Consider the following 22,090-nt stretch of genomic DNA (forward strand, 5'->3'; position numbering starts at 1 on the left):
TTAAATAATGAACAACCAAAACTGTTCACCTTTACTGCCCAAATTCATTCTCATCCTCACTCACCCCCTCCAATAACTATTTTAGATGCAAAAAAAGTCTCCCCTTATCGTCTTTATTTTATTTACATTTGCATAAATTATCACAGGTATTTATTTTGATTATAGTTTTTTTGTTTTAAGGTTGCAAAAGCTACAGGTCCATCTTTAGTTGCTTATGCCCGTGCCTATCTTCACTTGTACCACCAGATGGGGTGAAGGGACTGATCCTCTATCCCTAATCCTCACCCTGACCCTCACCCTCACCCTGACCCTCACCCTGACCCTAACCCTCACCCTTACCTGCGAGAGTTACCTTACCTAGCCTCTGAAGAAGTTGTTGTACAACGAAACGTCAGGTACCTCTCTTTTTACCTTTTTTATTTATTTTATCATCCCTAGTTTTTCAAAGGCCAATCCTTTTACGCCATTAGGGTTTTTATCACGTTTATTCATTTTATTCCTTTTTAAAGAAGCTTGTCAAGCTAAGTGACAACCAAACAAATACCTTCGCCGGGCCGAGCTGTTTAAAGCTAGGGTGGGTAATTTTTTTTACTGTATTTTGCAAAACTGTCATAATAGCCAGTCAGCTATATGTAGGTGAGTGCTCTGAGAATATCTGCCCATTACTTTGCTCTCCCCTGCCTCTGTGTGCCGCCCCCAAAAATTGCCACCGCTCATGTACACTTTGACCGATCAGATCGAGGCTCTGATTCTCCGTTCTTATTGGCTGTGGGACTGTCCGTTCACCTTGGTAACGACGTTGGTGCGTCCCTGCGTGAGCGTTCATGAGCCTAGCAGTCTGACAGTTTTGCACTACTACGGCGACAACAAATGAATAGCAATGTCTTCATCAACGGCCCCTAAATTTCCCATTCCCCGGATACCAACAACTAACACCGCTAAGACAGCGAAAAAAAGAGGAAAGACACTTGTTGAAAGGACAGCTACTAAAAGGGAGGCGGAGAGAACTCGAAATAAAACCAGAGTAAACATCGGCGTGGCTTATGAGCGATGGAGAGAGTTACGTGACCTGAGAAAGGTAAAATCGGATGCTGAGATGGCTACATTTCTTATAGACAGGTAAGGAATAGTGTTATCTCTCCATGGTATATTGTAAAGAATATGTAAAGTGTCGGCTGGTATGGTTTTTTACTAGGCAGAGCCACGATAACTGTTACATTACGGTTCTGTAATGTAACAGTTTCAATACGGTTCCGTAGGATGTCTTGCATCGGCCCATGGTTCTTTTCCGGTCCGTTTTATGTGTTAGTTATGGTCACACTAACCTGTCGGAATAACACAGAGATTGTGCTCACACGTCGCCTAGGCCTCAACACAACTGTGGATAATGTCCGAGTCACGTTTGTGTAAAAGCTAATTTGACACAACTGCCAAGATAAGCACAGCGAGGGAAGTGTAGCATATGATATTCCATGAATTGTTATAACGTTGTTGCAAGCTAGCAGCAGCTTTGCTAAGTTTCGTGATCGCTTTAAAGTGACGGTTCCCTTGTGTGTAATCTGGATTTCTGTGTCATTTTAACAAATATATAATCATATTTTTAATTCAGATGTTTTTCTTTATTGTCCAATCACTGTTGTGCTTGACCTGTTTTGATGTTGATGCAGCTCAATATGTACTTATGTAGTTATCAGCACTAATGTTTAATTACCTCGAAATCTGGCATGGTGTTTCGTCTTCCTATCAATGTAAATGAATTCACATGAACGCGCATAACTGACGTTGGGAGGGAGGAGCTACAGCAGGTAGCGCGTGGCAGGGAGGGACCAGAGAGAACACTACGGAATCTCAACGGCTGTTTTCTCCAAAATTACCCACCCTAGCTTTAATGTTTTTATCTTTTTATTCCTTTAAGTTTTCTTTGGTAAGCTCTTACCTGGGGTGTTTTAAGTCGGGCATGTGAACCAGCTCCCAGGAGACCTCCAGAATACAGCAGAACCACAGAAAAACTCTTCCCTGTTGGTTGGAGAAGCCAATCACGGGCCCCCACTGACCCCCAGCAGGCCTCAGGAAAAGGGCCCCCAACAGGGACCACCCGTCCCCAGGAATCTAATATTCTAAACCTATCCACCGTCTTCCATCTGTCAGGAACGGAGACTCAGCTGCTGCAGAGAGGCCTTAGTTTCATCCCCACCCCCCGTCCACCATTACAACCGGTCACTTAAATGATCAGAACCCTTCCATGGCCGGGCGCGGCCCGCCCCTGCCCTAACCTTAACCCCGCCTCCCCCTGCCCTAACCTTAACCCCTCGTCACCCACTCCGTCTCACCTTAACCCCTCGTCACCCACTCCGTCTCACCTTAACCCCTCGTCTCCCACTCCGTCTCACCTTAACCCCTCGTCACCCACTCCGTCTCACCTTAACCCCTCGTCACCCACTCCGTCTCACCTTAACCCCTCGTCTCCCACTCCGTCTCACCTTAACCCCTCGTCACCCACTCCGTCTCACCTTAACCCACCCGTCCACAGGCTGGCTGAGGGGGGCCCCCACTAGGAGGGCCTGGATCCCTGAGTCAGGTGGTCTTCCCCAACAGGTTCCCTGAGGGGACCCCTGACATCAGGAGCGGAGACGATCAGGGGGGTCAGCCACACACACACATCATACCCCTCATCAGCACATTGACACATAACATTACACACACTCCACACTGAAACACGCATTCACACGCACACAACACAACAATCCCACACTCCAGAATATTAGAATATTACAGATATTAGAAGCCCCCCTCTCCACACCAAAGCCACTTTCAGCAGCTGGCGGTCTTCAGGAACCAGCACGCCTCCACCTCCAGCCCTGTTACGCAAAAACTCACCATACTGGACAAAAACATCATCTACGCCATCACATGCTCCGAATGCCACATCATTTATGTCGGCGAAACAAAGCCCAGGATACTCACCAGACTTAAACAGCAGTTATATACTATACACATAGGCACACTCAACACTCAAACGGTCCAACACTTCCAAACACACCCCATCACCTCACTATTCATCACCGGTGGAGATGAAGGCGTGCTGGTGGGACAGACAGAGGAAGGCGGCGGAGCATAGGTGGATAGCCAAGCTTAGGACCCTTCCCCCCTTGGGCCTGAACATCAGGGAGTAGGGGCCGCGCTGGGACGCTGCTGGGGGCGCTGGGGGGTCCTGGGACTCCTCCTTGGGGGTTCCCTGCATGGCGTCGGGTCCACTGTGTGTTTTAATATGTTGCATGTTTTTATCTTTACTGTGTGCTTCCTTTGCATCATTATTTAACTGAGGCCTTCCACCTCTTTCACTCCCCCATTCATTACAACGGAGGCTTATTTTATGTGAAAGGATGTTATGAATGTGTGAATGGTTTTTGAATGTGTGAATGAGCACTTATTTTTCCCTGTGTGTTTTTAATACTTCTTGCATGCTTTTACCATGTTTTTATAGATATGTATATTTGTAAATTGTTACATTAAAGGGGTTCCTGTATTTTTCACCCATGAATTCCTCAGATTGCAGTGTGTGTAACGTGAGCGTTTGGCTGAACCCAAGTGCACAGACGGGCGAAGAGCGTGGAACAGTGTCAATCGTTTATTCGGATTCAGGATCGGCAGGCAGGATAGTCAGACAGGCGGGGGTCAGGAGCAGGCAGGATAGTCGGACAGGCGGGGATCAGGAACCGGCAGAATAGTCAGACAGGCGGGGGTCAGGAGCAGGCAGGATAGTCAGACAGGCGAGGATCAGAGAGCAGGCAGGATAGGTGGTAGGTCAGGATTCGAATCGCGGGAAGGCACTGTGAAACACAAGAGTCAATCTGACAGGGAATGTTTGGGAGGAAAGGACTGATATAGGGGAAACACAGGTGAAGGTGGTTGGGTTAATTGGGAGTGATCAGGGTGGCAGGCAGGTGAATGGGAAAACCAGGGGCGGATCATGACAGTGTGCTCCTTTTTATTCCTATATTTTGTATTCATGTGCAAGATTTACTATTTATGAGAGAATGTGTATGGATGAGTCTGTATGCGTGGATAAATGTGTTTGTGTGTGTCTCTCTCTCTACACATATGTTTATATATGTGTATATAAATATATATATATATATTTTTTTTTTTATTTATATGCATGTTTGTGCGGTCTTCAGATCCCGCCCGTGTGTGTGTATTTGTGTGTGTGTGTGTGCGTGTGTGTGTGTGTATGTGTGTGTGTGTGTATGTGTGTGTGTGTGTGTGTGTGTGTGTGTGTGTACTGTACCACATGAAGGCGGACGGCTGGGTGAAGGTGTATAAGGAGGACGTCTCAGAGCTGATCCACAGATACAGGAAGGACATGTTCTGACCTCTGACCTCCCACCTAGAGCACCATGTGACCCGGCCAGAGGACGGGCTCTGACCTCTGACCTCCCCCCTGGAGCCCCATGTGACCCGGCCAGAGGACGGGCTCTGACCTCTGACCTCCCCCCTGGAGCCCCATGTGACCCGGCCAGAGGACGGGCTCTGACCTCTGACCTCCCACCTGGAGCCCAATGTGACCCGGCCAGAGGACGGGCTCTGACCTCTGACCTCCCCCCTGGAGCCCCATGTGACCCGGCCAGAGGACGGGCTCTGACCTCTGACCTCCCACCTGTAGCCCCATGTGACCCGGCCAGAGGACGGGCCCTGACCTCTGACCTCCCACCTGGAGCCCCATGTGACCCGGCCAGAGGACGGGCTCTGACCTCTGACCTCCCCCCTGGAGCCCCTTGTGACCCGGCCAGAGGACGGGCTCCTGATCAACTCTCATCATCACATCACTCATGATCACCGAGCGTCGTGTCCAGGAATGTTTTAATAAAGCGCTGAGAGAAGAACGCTGGGACTCCTGTGAGCTCATTACACCAAACATACCCAACACCTTTAGTTTCAGGACGTTTTCATCTAAAAGCTTCAGTTAAAACCCCTAAACAGCATCGCTCTGGTACATTGGAACTCCCCTGAAAAGGTGATGAGTGATTAGTGACTTTTCCTTTGTTTTTCCTGACCTTCCAAGCCCTCTAAGACAGACTTCCAGTGGTGGCGTCAGATAAAACATGAAGTCTTGGATAAAGTGAAGAGAAGATTCAGTGAAGCCTGTTAAATGTGCATCCGAAAAGTTTATACACACAATTTCAATGTGTTTGAATCACACATTATAGCCAAGCTTGTGTTGTTAGTGTAGGATCAATAGGTCGATTAGTGAAGCTCCAGATTGACAGATTGAGGGAGACGGGGGGGGGGAGACGGGGGGGAGAGAGAGACGGGGCGGGAGGGAGACAGGGGGGGAGAGGGAGACGGGGGGAGAGGGAGACGGGGGGGGGAGGGAGACGGGGGGGGAGAGGGAGACGGGGGGGGAGAGGGAGACGGGGGGGAGGGAGACGGGGGGGAGAGGGAGACGGGGGGGAGGGAGACGGGGGGGAGAGGGAGACGGGGGGAGAGGGAGACGGGGGGGGGAGAGGGAGACGGGGGGGAGAGGGAGACGGGGGGTGAGGGAGACAGGGAGAGGGAGAGGGAGACGGGGGGGAGAGGGAGACGGGGGGGGAGGGAGACGGGGGGGGAGAGGGAGACGGGGGGGAGAGGGAGACGGGGGGGAGAGGGAGACAGGGGGGGGAGAGGGAGACGGGGGGGAGAGGGAGACGGGGGGGAGGGAGACGGGGGGGAGGGAGACGGGGGGGGGAGAGGGAGACGGGGGGAGAGGGAGACGGGGGGTGAGGGAGACAGGGAGAGGGAGAGGGAGACGGGGGGGAGAGGGAGACGGGGGGGAGGGAGACGGGGGGGGAGAGGGAGACGGGGGGGAGAGGGAGACGGGGGGGAGAGGGAGACGGGGGGGGGAGAGGGAGACGGGGGGAGAGGGAGACGGGGGGTGAGGGAGACAGGGAGAGGGAGAGGGAGACGGGGGGGAGAGGGAGACGGGGGGGGAGAGGGAGACGGGGGGGAGGGAGACGGGGGGGAGGGAGACGGGGGGGAGAGGGAGAGGGGGGGGAGGAGAGGGAGACGGGGGGGAGGGAGACGGGGGGGAGAGGGAGAGGGGGGGGAGGAGAGGGAGACGGGGGGGAGGGAGACGGGGGGGAGAGGGAGACGGGGGGGAGAGGGAGAGGGAGACGGGGGGAGAGGGAGACGGGGGGGAGAGGGAGACGGGGGAGAGGGAGACGGGGGGGAGAGGGAGACGGGGGGAGAGGGAGACGGGGGGGAGAGGGAGACAGGGGGGAGAGGGAGACGGGGGGGGAGAGGGAGACGGGGGGAGGGAGACGGGGGGGAGAGGGAGACGGGGGGAGAGGGAGACGGGGGGGAGGGAGACGGGGGGGGAGAGGGAGACGGGGGGGAGAGGGAGACGGGGGGGGGAGAGGGAGAGGGAGACGGGGGGGAGAGGGAGACGGGGGGGAGGGAGACGGGGGGGAGGGAGACGGGGGGGGAGAGGGAGACGGGGAGAGAGAAAGAGAGACAGAGTGTCCGTCCGTCTGTCTGTGGTTTCTTTCCACAACCGACAGAGACACTGAGAACCCCCCCAACCAAAACCCAGGGAGGAAAAACATTTGTGGTTTTATTTATAATTTCTGATTAATATTAGGTCTGTCAAGCGATTAAAAAACATAATCTAATTAATTACATGCTCTGTGATTCATTAATCTAAATTAATCTCATACTTACATTTTTCCGAGACGGTATTTCAAAAATAATTTAATTCAAGTAAATTACGGCAGATGAGTGTCTTTCATTAACATACGGTGCATGTTAAGATCAAATGAATAACATTTCCATCTCACTCAGGATTCAATGCATCTCAGTCGAGTGTGGCTTGACGAGGCTGGCTGCTAGCGCCAGCTTCAGGGGCGGTGGCAGCTCGTACCTGCCAGCTTGCTACCAAAGGTTTTGCGTTGAGGTGATATTTAAGGGTTGAAGAACTCCGGTGAAAATTCCTTACTACAGAGATTGCAGATAACGGTGTTCCTATCGACAGTTCCGTCTGGGAGTTTAAACTTTAATTTTCCGTGCACGGGGCCGAGCAGCGTTTTCTCGTCTGCCTCCATTTTGTTTCAACCCATATGACGCACCGGGTCAAAGGGCACTATAGAAGTGCGATTAATCTGCGTTAATTTTTTTTAAAGCGTCATTTTCTGTGATTAATTAATCGGAATTAACGCGTTAATTTGACAGCCATAATTTATATATTATTTTTCTTAAGGCACTTATTGAAGCATTATTCACTAAAAAAACAAGAAATCATCGGCTGAACACAGGAGAACATTCAGTTGGATCCACCAAGTTGTTTATTGCAATTATGCTTCATTAACAAATACAACAGAAAAATAGTCCCTTTACTTGTACACAATAAACAGGAGGACTAAAACAATAGAAGCAGCAGACTTTACAAATCATCAACAGGTGTGCACATATCTTTAATAACTGAGCATGTTCTGCGGACGCTTGGTTCACATCAGAACACAAAAAATCAAGATTCAGTTTAAAGTAATTTACAACATGCAACATTATCCCATAGACCTCTTGGTTATTATTAATAAAATATAAAATCTGCTTTAAATCAGGTTGTTAATCAGGGTTATAACAAAAATGATATCAGAGCCCTTAAGACCAAAACTGGTGACGTCTGAAAATATACAAACATTTACCATCAATAGGTATTTTATATACATTTCAAATAATAAATGTGCTTCTCTAACTATGGGAGATCTTAAAAGTCTTTTCATGGTTTATCATACTATACTGTCTAGAAGAGAGAGAGAGGGAAAGAAAAAGAGAGAGAGAGAGAGAGAGAGAGAGAGGGGGAAAGAAAAAGAGAGAGAGAGGGAGAGAGAGGGAAAGAAAAAGAGAGGGAGAGAGGGAGAGAGAGAGAGAGAGAGAGAGAGGGAAAGAAAGAGAGAGAGAGGGAGGGAGAGAGAGAGAGAAAGAAAAAGAGAGAGAGGGAGAGAGAGAGGGAGAGAGAGAGAGAGAGGGAGAGAGAGAAAGAAAAATAGATAGAGAGAGAGAAAAAAATAGAGAGAGATAGAGAGAGAGAGAGAAAAAAATAGAGAGAGAGACAGAGAGAAATAGAGACAGGGAGAGAGAGAGAGGGAGAGAGACTATAACTGCCACAGAGACACTTAGTCATCAGTCTTCTCAGTGTGTGTGTGTGTGTGTGTGTGTGTGTGTGTGTGTGTGTGTGTGTGTGTTGTGTGTGTGTGTGTGTGTTGCAGCACTGCAGCCGACGGTCCTCCTCCCCTGCGCCCGCTTTTTTTTTTTCTACAACCGACACAGAGTCGCTGAGCTCCCCCTCTCCTCTCCCCCTGGGGTCCCCCCCTGCCATACCCCCACCCCAGGGAGGAGGTCCTCCTGGGTGAAGGAGGACCAGAAGGTGTGGAGGTGTGTCAGTGTGTCTGAGGACCCTCCTCCACCTGGGGACACTCTGTAGAAGGACAGAGAGCCAGCAGGCCGGTCCAGATACACTCCTACTCTGGTGGAGCCAGCGGGGGAGAGAGGGAGGACTGTTACTGTACCATTGTACCAGGCAGAGTAACGATCATCAGAACAATCAAGACTCCAGGACTTGTTGTTCGCTCCAAGCAGGCTGTCAGGACTCCATCCTCTCCTTGTGATTCCTCTGTATGTCACTCCTATCCAAACACCTCCTTCCCACTCTACCTCCCAGTAACAGTGGCCAGTCAGAGCCTCTCTCCCCAACACCTGGTCCCAGGAGTCAAATATCTCTGGGTGATCCGGATACGACTGGTCCTCTCCAACCAGCGTCACCTTCCTGTTGTCCTCAGACAGAGAGAGGTCTCTGTGGGCCGTGTTTGGGTCCAGTGTGAGTTCACAGGCATCTGAGGGAGAACCAGACATGATGAGCGGCTGAACAATTCTTCATCCTCATCATCATCATCATCATCACTAGTACTGTTCTCCTGCGCTCTTCTTCTTTTTATTCTCCTTCAGACTCTTTTTGTGATCGCTCTCTCTTCTTCAAACATTAACATAGAAAGACAAAATATCATATGATAGGTACTACATTGGAATCATGTGCTGTTATTTTCTAAGCAATAGGACACATTGTGTTTAAGATAATTAAAGTTAAAGTTGATTGGAAATCCCATGTGTGTGAGTGGCTGTCCCAATCAAAACATTGAAACGAGGACAAATGTATAAACTGCATTTACTCCCTCAGTATTTACTTCACATTAACATATCATACATCAAAATGTTCAGTATGATGAGTTGATTACACCCATGAAATATCTAAACAATATTTGTAACATCTTCCAAGATATTCCACTTTTGGATTTCCCAATACACATACATGGCCCTCAACCTTCAAAGGGACACCTGTGTAAAGAACAGACTGAAAGAGCTGAGCTCACATACAGGCTGGAGATGGACTGATGAACCATAGAACTGGTTCATTTATTATAGATATCTACTCAGACATACACCTGCTCACCTACACATACATATACACATCACTGGGGGCACTTGGCTAGGATTCATATCTATATCATCATACACACACAGACAGGCTGGAGATGGACTGATGAACCATAGAACTGCTTCATACATCAGGCATGTATTTATTCATGTGTGCATAAGTACACATAGTATAAATACACACTATATATATACAGTATAGTTTGTATCTGTGTGTGTGTGTGTGTTTGTGTTTGTCTGACTGTGTGTATATGTGTGTGTTTGTGTGTGTGTGTCTGTGTGTGTGTGTGTGTGCGTGGGTGCGTGCTATGAATACATCAACAACAGTGTTATGAATACATCAACAACAGTGTTATGAATACATCAACAACAGTGTTATGAATACATCAACAACAGTGTTATGAATACATCAACAACAGTGTTATGAATACATCAACAACAGTGTTATGAATACATCAACAACAGTGTTATGAATATATCAACAACAGTGTTATGAATACATCAACAACAGTGTTATGAATACATCAACAACAGTGTTATGAATACATCATCAACAGTGTTATGAATACAACAACAACAGTGTTATGAATATATCAACAACAGTGTTATGAATATATCAACAACAGTGTTATGAATACATCAACAACAGTGTTATGAATATATCAACAACAGTGTTATGAATACATCATCAACAACATTATGAATACATCATCAACAAACACCTCTCTTTGGATCCAGGACTTACCAAAGACAAGCAGTTGAGCGCTGTGATTGGCCGTGCCAGCGCTGTTGCTCGCCATGCAGCAGACCGTGTTCACGCCATACCCCACCCCTCTGACGAAGAGGAAGCCCCTCTCCACCCAGGCCTCTGATTGGTCGTCTGTGCCGTTCCTCTCAAGGGGCCGGCCGTTGTGGAGCCACTCTACTGTGGGCTCCGGCGTGCCGCCGGCGTGGCAGGTATAGCGGGCCGTTTGGCCCACGGGCAACACGTGGGTAGAGGAGTGGAACTCTGTGATGCTGGGGGCCTCCTCCTCCGTGGGCATCACTGAACCTGAAGAAAGCAGGAGGAGAGGAGTGAACGTTTACAACACGGATCTAGAGATGCAGCGTCAGACACTCCCTTCACTCTGTCCTAACACCTGTCCACTAGAGGGCGACCCGGGGGATTCACCCCAAGTATTCTCGCCTGCCTCTTCATACATGATTGAATATCACAGCAGTGTCACAAAGATCTCCCAGGGAGGGGAAGTCACTCCAGCGCAGAGATTAACGAGGCGGGGGCGGAGCTTGTAGAGAAGAACGCAAAACCGTTCAGCAGCTCAAATAGAAACTAGTGCAAGTGAACCCAGAAAGGGTTGACCCTTGTGACCTGACATGAGGAGACCGCAATAGAAACATGACCTTAGTAGACCACGATAGAAACCTTACCTTAGTAGACCACAACAGAAACCTGACCTCAATAGACCACAATAGAAACATGACCTCAATAGACCACAATAGTAACCTGACCTCAATAGACCACGATAGAAACCAGACCTTAGTAGACCACAATAGAAACATGACCTCAGTAGACCACAATAGAAACCTGAACTCAATAGACCACGATAGAAACATGACGTAAATAGACCACGATAGAAACCTGACCTTAGTAGACCACAATAGAAACCTGACCTTAGTAGACAACAATAGAAACATGACTTTGGTAGACCACGATAGAAACCTGACCTTAGTAGACCACGATAGAAACCTGACCTCAATAGACCGCAATAGAAACCTGACCTCATAGACCACGATAGAAACCTGACCTCAGTCGACCACAATAGAAACCTGACCTCAATAGACCACAATAGAAACCTGGCCTCAATAGACCACAATAGAAACCTGGCCTCAATAGACCACGATAGAAACATGGCCTCAGTAGACCACAATAGAAACCTGACCTTGGTAGACCACAATAGAAACATGACCTCAGTAGACCACAATAGAAACATGACCTCAGTAGACCACAATAGAAACATGACCTCAGTAGACCACAATAGAAACATGACCTCAGTAGACCACAATAGAAACCTGACCTCAGTAGACCACAATAGAAACCTTACCTTAGTAGACCTAAACACATCCAACAACCTTTCAACTCTTTAAGAGTGTATTTACTGTATCTACAGCACAGAGAACAGAAAGGAGGAACCGTTCTCCACTCATGAACACAAACAAAGTCTGCGGACCCTCTTTGTTCAGCTCAGCCTCCAGATGATCCAGGTCTACGCTCTTCTCACAGATCCAGTGGTGCTGTCTGTAACACGGTTCTTCAGACCAGCCGTCCTCCCCTGCCACGACACAGTCTCTTGCTCCGCCGTCATCGCGTGGTTTGACGTGTCTCCAACTGAGAACCACGAGGAGGAGACAGAGGAGGTCACTCTGTCACTCTCAGAGAAGAGATGCTGCTGAATAGAGTCTTCAGCCTTACCTTGAGGTCATGGGGGTACCATCCACCCACTTGAAGGTCCCCTCTGTCTCTCGATCACTCAGTCCAATCCAGGAAGGACCCATCAATCTGCTGACAAACCTGAAAACCTGGTTCTAAAGGTAAAAGCATCTGTTGTCATGGCCACAAAGTACACACACACACACACACACACACAATCTCTCTCTCTACCTCTCTCTCTCTTACTTACTCACACAAACAATATGTCTCTCCCACACACACACACACACACACACACACACACACACACCAGTTCTTCTCTGCTGTTGATGACCACCAGGTCTGCCTTCCTCTGCAGACAGTCTTCTCTACTGGCCCTCCAGCCCTTCTTAGTAGTAGAAATAAGGTAGAAACTCTTGTCGTGAAACATCCAGCCCTGAAGTGTCAATTCATCTGTTGAATGTAAAAGAAAATCCTGAACAAACAGAGAACTGCTTATCTTACGATCTTCGTCACGGACACACAACCCTGAGACCTGACCTTAACAGACCACATAGAAGCATGACCTTAATAGACGACAATAGAAACCTGACCTTAGTAGACCACAATATGAATCACAAAAGCAGAGGGTGTTTTTGAAATGAATGTTAATGACGCGGTTGATTTAATAACTTGGATAAAACCCTCACCGAGTTCACCCAGTAAGTGCTCTCTTCCCTCCCTCCAGGGTGACGGTGAGTCTAGAACAGGACAGAGGAATACAGAAGATAAGAGCTCTAAAACAGAACGACATCGTCTCTAAACATCACAGGACCCACAGCCAACCAAACACAAAGTCCATAATATTAATACTAATTCAAATAGCAATAACTACAGTCATCAATATCATTATCGTTGCTATTGTTACAATTATTCATTTTAGTAGCACAAATTCTAACAAAAACAATAATGATCATTATCATTGCTACTATTACAACTAGAGGATGAGCGCGCGCAGTGCACCTCTAGTTGTAATTAAACCCATAGCTATAATGTGGAAACCCCAGTCGATATTGTATTTCATTTCTGAGTGCATAATGTAACAACATTTTGCCTATAATGTTACAACGTATAACATTTCGGTTCAGCTATTACGTAACGAAGCAAGCCTAATAATTGTCTCTTTAGTTATGAACCGAGCATCCTTTGTCCATTGTCCCCCACGGCCGATAACCACCGCTGTCTCCACCTGTTGTGGAAGAGGGAGAGACGTGGAGAACCCGACGGTCGGTTCATTATATTGTAATGACCACGGAAGAGGCAGTGGATGAAGTATTGATTAGACAGAGATTTATTAGATACCACCGCGAATAAACCGTTGGAACACACAAGACCGGTAACCATAGCAACGGCGGTAAACAAACCCCTCGAAGCCCAATCCCCACGCGCTACGGCCATCCGGAGCTCACACAGCTTTTGGCCCTGATATTATATATTAAATTATATAATATTATATACTATTATAGAGCTCCGGGAGGGCAAACGGCAACCATCCCTTTCTCCTCCATGCTGCGGTTCAACCCGGACTGCACCGCAGGGAATGGTTGGCCGGTTGAACGCTGATTGGCTGTTACGTTACGTCCCTCAGTGGCCACGCTGTTGAACGCTGATTGGCTGTTACGTTACGTCCCTCAGTGGCCACGCTGTTGAACGCTGATTGACTGTTACGTTACGTCCCTCAGTGGCCACGCTGTTGAATGCTGATTGGCTGTCTTTGCTGGCGAGCGAAAGTGTCGCGCTGCAAAACCAGTAAACGCGCTCGCACGTGCCGGGCAAAAGTGTCGCGCTTTAAATCAAATCTTGTCGCGGGTTTTCTGTAGCAAAAAATTTGCCCGATTCACGTCTCTCCATTGACGTTGTACGGAACCGTGTCGCCCCTTCGCGTTGGATGTGAACGCTCCTTCACTTGTGCGACAGGCCTGCTATTATATAGCAGGGAGATGTTTAAAAACATATCGTCTTACCTGGGCGAGTGTCGCTGCGGTGTGTTCGCGTGCGTGTGTGTTCTTACCTGCGCGTGTGTCGATGGCGGAGCCGTTATGTTTAAAGACATAACCTCTTACCTGGGCGAGTGTGTTGCTGCCTTTGTCTTGACGTGCGGTGTGTGCACTAGTGTTGACTCGTTCGCGAACGATCAGTTCGAATGAACGAATCGTTAAGACGAACGAACTGAACTGGTTCCTCTCTCTCGTTCTCTTAGTTCGTCTCGTTCGCCTCGTTCGTTCTCAGAGTCGACTCCTCCCAGACCCACTAGACGCTGACTCGCTGACAGTTCGTTCACTCACTGTGTGAGTGTTGAGGAGGGACCGACTGAGAGACGTCACGACTCACGAGAGTCAGCCAATCGTATGCTGTTCTAGGACTGAGTCTAGGACGCGCTCGTTGAGTTTTAGTCAATGAGAGACAGAAATCAACAGGTTTAATGGGGAAAAAACAAATGGGCTTAGTGAGCGAGCTATCTATTATTCACATTGGCCATCTGTTGCATGGACGTATTTAAAGGATGCATTGTACATATTTATAATTCGAAATTCGTCCCAGCCTTTATACCACATTTTTCACAACCTACCAGCTCTCGTTGTGAAGACTACTCACCGCGCAATTCGTTTCAATGGAAATCGCGACAGTATACTTTCAACATAAAGTGTACATATTTATCATTTGAAATTCGTCCCAGCCTTTATACCAGAAACTCTAGAGTCTATACTGTAGCAACCCTGGGACATTTAAAGAGTTTGTGTGTTTTGTGTTGCATTGTATTTCGTTGTCCGTTATGCCAGTTGTTCTCTGTGCATGCATTGGATGTTCTTCTTGTCAATCAGTGTGGGGGGCGAATCATCAGGTCAGCTGGGGGAGGGCCTTGGGAGAACAGGAGGGTGGGGGCTTGCACGTTGAAGGGACCGGGTTGGGGGGTTGCCAGGGTAACCGGTTGTTGTTAGTGTGGCTTTTTGCCGTTGGTTACGGGTTTTCAGTGACCTGGTTTGTCACCGGCGAGGTCATTACAATAGCGTATAACTGCGTTGTCTGATGACAGTTTAATGCATTTTTCACAATTAACCATCTCTCGTTTTGAAGGCAGTGTTAATTTTGGCAGCTAGATTTAGTCTTTGGCTGCACAGGGTTCTGTTTATGGGAGCCTAAAACACCCGGGACACCCACCATCATTGCTAAATCAAGTCTATTATTTTGCTGATATGTCAAACATCCAATAATCAACTACACCCCCCATCCCGCTGCGTTTGTTTAAAGTTGTAATGTTGACGTATGAGAATGAGAATGAGGGAGGCGTTGAGTCTGAGCCGTTTATTCCATGATTTTACCGGAAACTCGACTGAACCGGAAACTTGACTGAACGAAACGAACGAACTAACGAACGACGGGCTGAGTCTGACTGACTCAGAGAACCGTGTATGATTCGATTCACCGCTACCGGAAACTCGACTGAACGAACGAACGAACGAACGATTCGCGAACGACTTCCCTTGGCGAACTGAATCACGCGAACTGGTTCGCGGAAATTAATCAATAAATCCATCTCTAGTGTGCACGTGTGTGTGTCTGTGCTTCCGTGTATGTTTGTGCGCATGTGCGGTGTGTGGAAATTTCTGAGCGCAATGTAAAATAACATTTTTCCTATAATGTTAAAACAAATAACATATTGGTTCACCTATTACGTAATGAAGCAAGCATAATAATTTTCTCTTTACTTCATGAAGCAAGCATAAAAATTTTAAGTTCGCCACATTTGTATATCAGAAGATTCGACCCTGAGGGTAATTCACACTTGATGCTTTATGTGCGGACATCGATGTCATTCAGACATCAGTAGAATCAAGGGGGGTGGGCTTGCAAGGGGCGGGATATGACGTACGGTCTAAGTTCGCAAGAGGCGGGATAAGTGCGGCCGCTGACACTGTATTTTTTTTTGGTTTGACCGCAGACAGCAAAAAAAAAGGCATCGCGAACGACTGTGTTACCGGAGAAGGAGAGCGTATTTTATTGCTTAAAGGTCCCATGGCATGAAAATCTCACTTTATGAGGTTTTCTAACATTAATATGAGTTCCCCTAGCCTGCCTATCGTCTCCCGGTGGCTAAAACTTGTGTTCGGTGTAAAACAAGCACTAGGTATCCTGCTCGCCTTTGAAAAAATGGAAGCTCAGGCTTGCTGATTTGGAATGTGGCCCCATATGTCGTCATAAGGGGCCAAGTTACCTCCCCTTTCTCTGCCTTGCCTGCCCAGAGAATTTGACCTGCCAATCAGACAATGAGCTATGACCATGCGAGCGCCACATGTGTGGCGCTTTGTAGTTGCTATAACCGTTCTGCTTTGATGTTATGGCGCATTAAACGTTGGTTCATTGACATCTCTGGTATTTCCACAACGAGACTGTAGTTGGGGTTATCTCCGCCATGGTTGAGAAGGAATTGGGGGAAAGGAACTTTGGCTTGACTCCCTGAAGTACATGAACCACGACATGGAGGAGAAAGGGATTGTCTCCCACCGGTGCCCCGCTGCCGCGAGGCACCACCACCGTATAGCATCACCGCCACAAAGCACCATCGCCACAAAGCACGACCGCCCGGCGGCGGGCAGCCGGCAGCGGGCAACGGGCAGCGGGCAGCCGGCAGCCGCCAGCCGCCAGCGCACTGTTCAGTCTACTTAAAATTGACGTGGAAGTGGAAGAACCAGAGACGTCGGAGAACCCAACGCGGTCGTTTGAGATTCATAATATCGTTTGGAGGCTCACACAGCTTTTGGCCCTGATAATATATATTATATGATTTAGATATCTACGTATAATGTGATATTATTTAGATATAGAGCTCCAAGACTCTCGCCGGAGCACCCGGAGTGTTCTAGAATATTTACAGAACACGGCCAAAGGCTGTGTGCGCCTCGCCATTGCGATACATCCATTGTAAACAGAGCACATGGTACCGTGGCCGCAAGCTGCTCAGGGCCACACCCCCACCCTCCTCCTTGACCCGCCTCTCTCCTCCTCATTTGCATTAAAGCGACAGACACCGAGACAGCGCATTTGGGGAAAGATCAATGTGCGACTGGCTCGTAGTGGCTGTAATTCTGCACCACGGCTGAATTTCGGGAACGTCTTCAAGTACTGTGTTTGGGGCCTACTAATATCCATATTAAAGCATCCACAAAGTAGCATTCCATTGGACCTTTAATTTCCCATAGCACAAACACTGTGACAAATGCAGTTGATTGCTTGTTTAAACAGGGTGAGAAAACAGGGAGTGGAAGGACGGGACCATATAATGTTCAGCTAACTGTTGGGTTACAGGGGTAATTGTTTAATGGAAAGTGTAGTATACTATGCATACGAATCAATCATTCAATAGCTTTTACTGTTATTCAGGGCTAAAAGTGCATTGATACTTAAAAAATGCACGGCAACTACTATTGTTTAGCTAAAAATAATAATAACAAACTTCACTAAAATTGTGTTCAAGTAACAACAGCTAAGGCAGCAACCTACCTAACTATAGTGAACTAAAGCACGGGCTTGTGTGGGGGAGGGGGAGGGGTTGTGAGGGCAAGATTGCAGATTGTACATTGGCTACCTGACGTGGGAGATGTTTTTTTTTGTTAACAGAAGAATGCGTCATTGAGATTAAACATCTCTTCAAGTGATCTGGCCAAGACAGGCAGCAGTAGCCTACAGTCACACATAGCCTACACATGAAACATAAGAAAAATAAAACAACTAAAACAGTCGGCAGGGGGGGAGGGGGGATTTCTATATCACAAGACATGTCGGGAGGCTCAGGAGTTGGATAATGTTTAAAGAAAAATAACGTTTTGCAAAAAAGTGTCAATGATAGACATAAGGCTCAGGTGGGAGAGTGTGTCGACGGCGGGGCTGTTATCTCAATCTTGCCGTTGTCTTGAAACATCTGCATCAGCGTGTGTGCAGTGTGTGTATGCACGTGCATGTGTGAGCGTGCGTGTGTGCATGTGTGTGTGGTGTGTGTGTATGCGGTGTTCTGCGCTGCCCTTGTCTTGAAACGTCTGTATCAGCGCGCCCGTGTGTGCAGTGTGTGTCCGTGTGCGTGTGTGGTCGTGCACGTGTTTGTGGATTGTGTGTGTGTGTGTGTGTATGCGGTGTTTATGTGTGTGCGTGTGGTGTATGTGTGCTAACCCTATTATTATCACTGAATCTAACAAAAACAATATGTATCATTATCATTGCTGTTATTACAGTCATTAATATGATTATACTGTATTGTAATTCTATTCAGGATGATATGATTTAGACTCACTGAAGCGCAGGGAGATGAGGAGAATACTCAGCAGTCCGATGCTCACAATGACAATGATGTGAAACCATAGAGCTGTTCAGGAGTAGGACACACACACACACATACACACACACACACAAACACACACACACACACACACGGTCACTTTGGCTAAAAAAGTTATTATTTCTTTTAAATACTCTATAAAGGGGCACCTACCAAATCTTCTCTTTCTGGTCTCCTCCCAGTCCAAAGACGTGTCCTCAGGTTCCTCAGAGAGTCCAGGGTCCGGTTCAGAGATGGTGACCATTGTTGCTCCCTGACGTCTTCCACGGCTTCTGAACTTACCCTTCTTCTTTGCTCTACCAGCTGGAAAAACAACGTCAGTTGTTAACATTCTGACCAATTGTCAGCTTGCAATCTGATACCATCAGTGTAAGGAAATGTTTTTCTTCTACTATACACAGACTCACAGACTCACTCAAGCACACACACGGACACACAGAGTAATGTACACACAGATATATTCATACTGCGTGGCTGTCATTCACAGTCCAGACTCCCTACGGTCTGCAGAATCCCTCCCCGTCTTGAAGAAACACCTGAAGACCTCTACTGAGAACACCTCAGTAAGTGATTACTGGTACTGTGGCTCTCGTGTTTAGAACACACTTAAGCAGAGCAAGTACTGGTCTCTAGCATACATGTTATTATTCCCTCATTATTGACATATACGCACACATAGTTTACAGTAATACACACAGAAATACATACGTATACACACAGTAATCGAGGGGGGACCACATGTGGCCTGCGTGTCACCACGGTCTTTCACATCGGCCCACGCAGAAAATATGAGGACATGTATTGTGGGATGATTTGAGATATGTTCATATTAATGACAAACTTTATATAATTATGTTAAATTCATAAGTAAACCTGATACCACTTCAGTTAAATGAGCAGCCTTTATTAAAACACAAAATTGTTGATTAAATAAACCATTGTCACTCTAATGTCACGTTGCACTACCATTAATAATAAGTAATGAAAAAACTAAACTTGTGTTCTGCTCCCTAAAGTTCCTCTGCACTCTGTTCCACGTATATAACGAACATATATCATGAAACACACAACTACTTTAGATGCCTATCAATAGTCCGTAACTCATGGGTGTAATCACAAGTCAAGTAAGGCTAATGTGAGCTTTTTGTCTCAAACACACACATGTTGTTATTTAGGAGAATAAATCTGTCTATATGGTCGCTGGTTTATCAGGTCGGTCCCTTTGGCTAAGAACATTTTCTAAAAGCAAATTTCAAATGTATGCAGATGAAAACACGTTTTTTTACTGGATTATTTATTATTTAAATCCTCTCAAAAGGGCACCTACCAAATCTTCTCTTCCTGCGCTTCCTCCGGTCCAAAGACGTGTCCTCAGGTTCCTCAGAGATTCCAGGGTCCGGTTCAGAGATGGTAACCATGGTTCCTCCCTGACAGTTTCCAATACGTCTGCTCTCAGGAGTCACCTCTGCTATATCAGCTGGAAAAACCACCTCACATGTTTTAATTCTGACCAATCTGACACTGATGATATCAGATTGCAGGCTGATGCCTGCAATCTGATATCATCAGTGTCAGGAAGTGACAGTGTTTTTCTTCTACTCTTATCAGATGTCTTCAGTTGACACACAGAGTCACGGACGCATGCAAATACAAACACACAAACACAAGATTATTTTTTATTGAATATAAAGACACAACATACATAGGTAGCAGATAGCGTACTGGACATGTCTTGGAGTCCACTAAAGATTTGTATTCATATTTTAATACAACTTAACTCACCACATTATGGGAACAGCAGAATTTGTGTGTTTCGCTGACGTTGTCTGTGTGTGTGTGTGTGTGTGTGTGTGTGTGTGTGTGTGTGTGGGAGAGACATATTGTGTGTGTGAGTGAGTGAGTGAGTGATTGAGGGAGAGAGCGAGAGAGAGAGAGAGAGAGAGATATTGTGTGTGTGTGAGTGAGTGAGTGAGTGAGTGAGTGAGTGAGTGAGTGAGTGAGTTAGTGAGTGAGTGAGAGAAGGAGAGAGAAAGAGTGGAAAGAGTAAATTGGCATGCTATTTGTCCCTTAACAGAGACTACACCGTAGCAGAATACCTGACCACCGTGACCGACCCAAAACTGAGGAAATCCTTGACCAGATACAGACTCAGCGAACACAGCCTGGCCATCGAGAAGGGACGCCACAGCCAGACCTGGCTCCCAAGAGAAGACAGAATGTGCTCCCACTGCACACACAACCAACTAGAGACAGAACTGCACTTCCTGACTTCCTGCCAGTCATACGAAGACATCAGGAATACACACTTCCCACGGATTACAAAGGAATGCAAGGACTTCAAAGACACTCCAGATGCTCACAAACTGCTATACCTGTTGGGAGAAATACAACAATGAACGCAGCAGCAAGATTCGTCACCTGTTGTACTGAGAGAAGGACCTCAAACTCCCCATAGACTCATCCCCCTGGACTCACTCTGCACACAATAATTGCACTAATCCTCCATAATGTAAATACTGTGTATTTAGAGTTTATCTTTAATTTATCTGTTTATACGAGATACTGTTGTTTTATTAATTGTTATAATATCACACATTTTACTTTTTAAAGTACTTTTATAGTATAACATTTGATATAGAGAGAGAGAGAGAGAGAGAGAGAGAGAGAGAGAGAGAGAGAGAGAGCGCGAGCGAGCGAGAGAGAGAGAGAGAGACTGTGTGTGTGAGTGAGTGAGTGAGTGAGTGAGTGAGTGAGTAAGAGAGAGAGTAAGAGAGAGAAAGACTGTGTGTGTGGTCTAAAAGCAGTTGTTCCACCTACTTGATGTTAACACTGATGTGTATAATTTCTGTGAAGCCTATCGCTTCAGCTCACGGGGAATTAACGCCTACGCAAACCTTTTTTTTTATGTTGAGCCTCAATCATTCACTCGTGTGTGTGTGTGTGTGTGTGTGTGTGTGTGTGTGTGTGTGGTGGGTAACACTTTACAATAAGGTACCCAAAAACGTGGGTAGTTCCGGAACAAATGAGTAAGGAATGGGTAACGTCCAGGGGCCTAACTGGGGCCCTGGACGTTACTCATTCGTTACTCATTTGTTGAGTAGGGCACACCTGTTGCTCGTTGACCAATCAGAGGTCAGCAGGTTAATGTACGCTCACTTTGATCCACAGTGTCGTCCAATCACAGGGAGAGGGTTGGGCTCACAGAGGGAATATTGCATTGGGAATCGGGAATTGGGAAGAGTGTGTGTAAGGTGTGTGCGAGAAAGAGTGCGTGTGAGCGTTTTGGTGTGAGTGAGTGAGTGAGTGAGAGGATTTAAACAGTTATTGCTCAGAGGTGGTGTGATTGAGAGAAGGGATATGGCTGTTTTAGTGATGTGGTTGACATGGTGTGAATGATTGCAACTGTTTGTTTGTCTGAATTCTGCATTCTCCATTCACAAACAACATGAACAATTATTACTGTTGTAAAATGACGACTTTTTACTCGGGAAAGTGACTTTAGTGCCTGGACGAGTGAAACGTAAATGTACTTATCCCAGGAACAATGCCTCATAAAAAAAGTTTATGTTGACACACACACACACACACACACACACACACACACCCACGCACACACACACACACACACACACACACACACACACACACACACACACACACACACACACACACACACACACCTTTGCTGTTCTGCAAGCTGTGATGGACACTTGCAGACTAACACTATTCTCAATTCAATCCATACAGATTTTATCTAAAGTAAAATATTTTCAAGCCAGGGCAACATGTTTGTGGCTGTATGGCTCTGTTGGGGGAAACTGGAATAGATCTCA

At 47.0% G+C, this 22,090-nt stretch overlaps 1 protein-coding gene across 1 annotated transcript; it reads right to left on the bottom strand.

The window, feature by feature from the left end:
* Positions 1 to 2,574: 2,574 nt before the first annotated feature.
* LOC307083653 (uncharacterized protein) lies at positions 2,575 to 16,625 on the bottom strand (the record flags this gene model as incomplete). Its single annotated transcript, XM_079747603.1, has 6 exons — positions 12,580 to 16,625; positions 12,201 to 12,343; positions 11,933 to 12,045; positions 11,691 to 11,848; positions 10,208 to 10,513; positions 2,575 to 2,612 (listed from the first exon to the last, which is right to left on the bottom strand). The coding sequence occupies exons 2-6, from the start codon at positions 12,318 to 12,320 to the stop codon at positions 2,575 to 2,577; spliced, it is 735 nt and encodes a 244-aa protein (XP_079603729.1). The 5' UTR covers positions 12,321 to 12,343; positions 12,580 to 16,625.
* Positions 16,626 to 22,090: the final 5,465 nt, after the last annotated feature.

The sequence above is a fragment of the Pollachius pollachius genome (assembly GCF_949987615.1).
Source record: "Pollachius pollachius genome assembly, chromosome: 12".
Classification (NCBI taxonomy): Eukaryota; Metazoa; Chordata; class Actinopteri; order Gadiformes; family Gadidae; genus Pollachius; species Pollachius pollachius.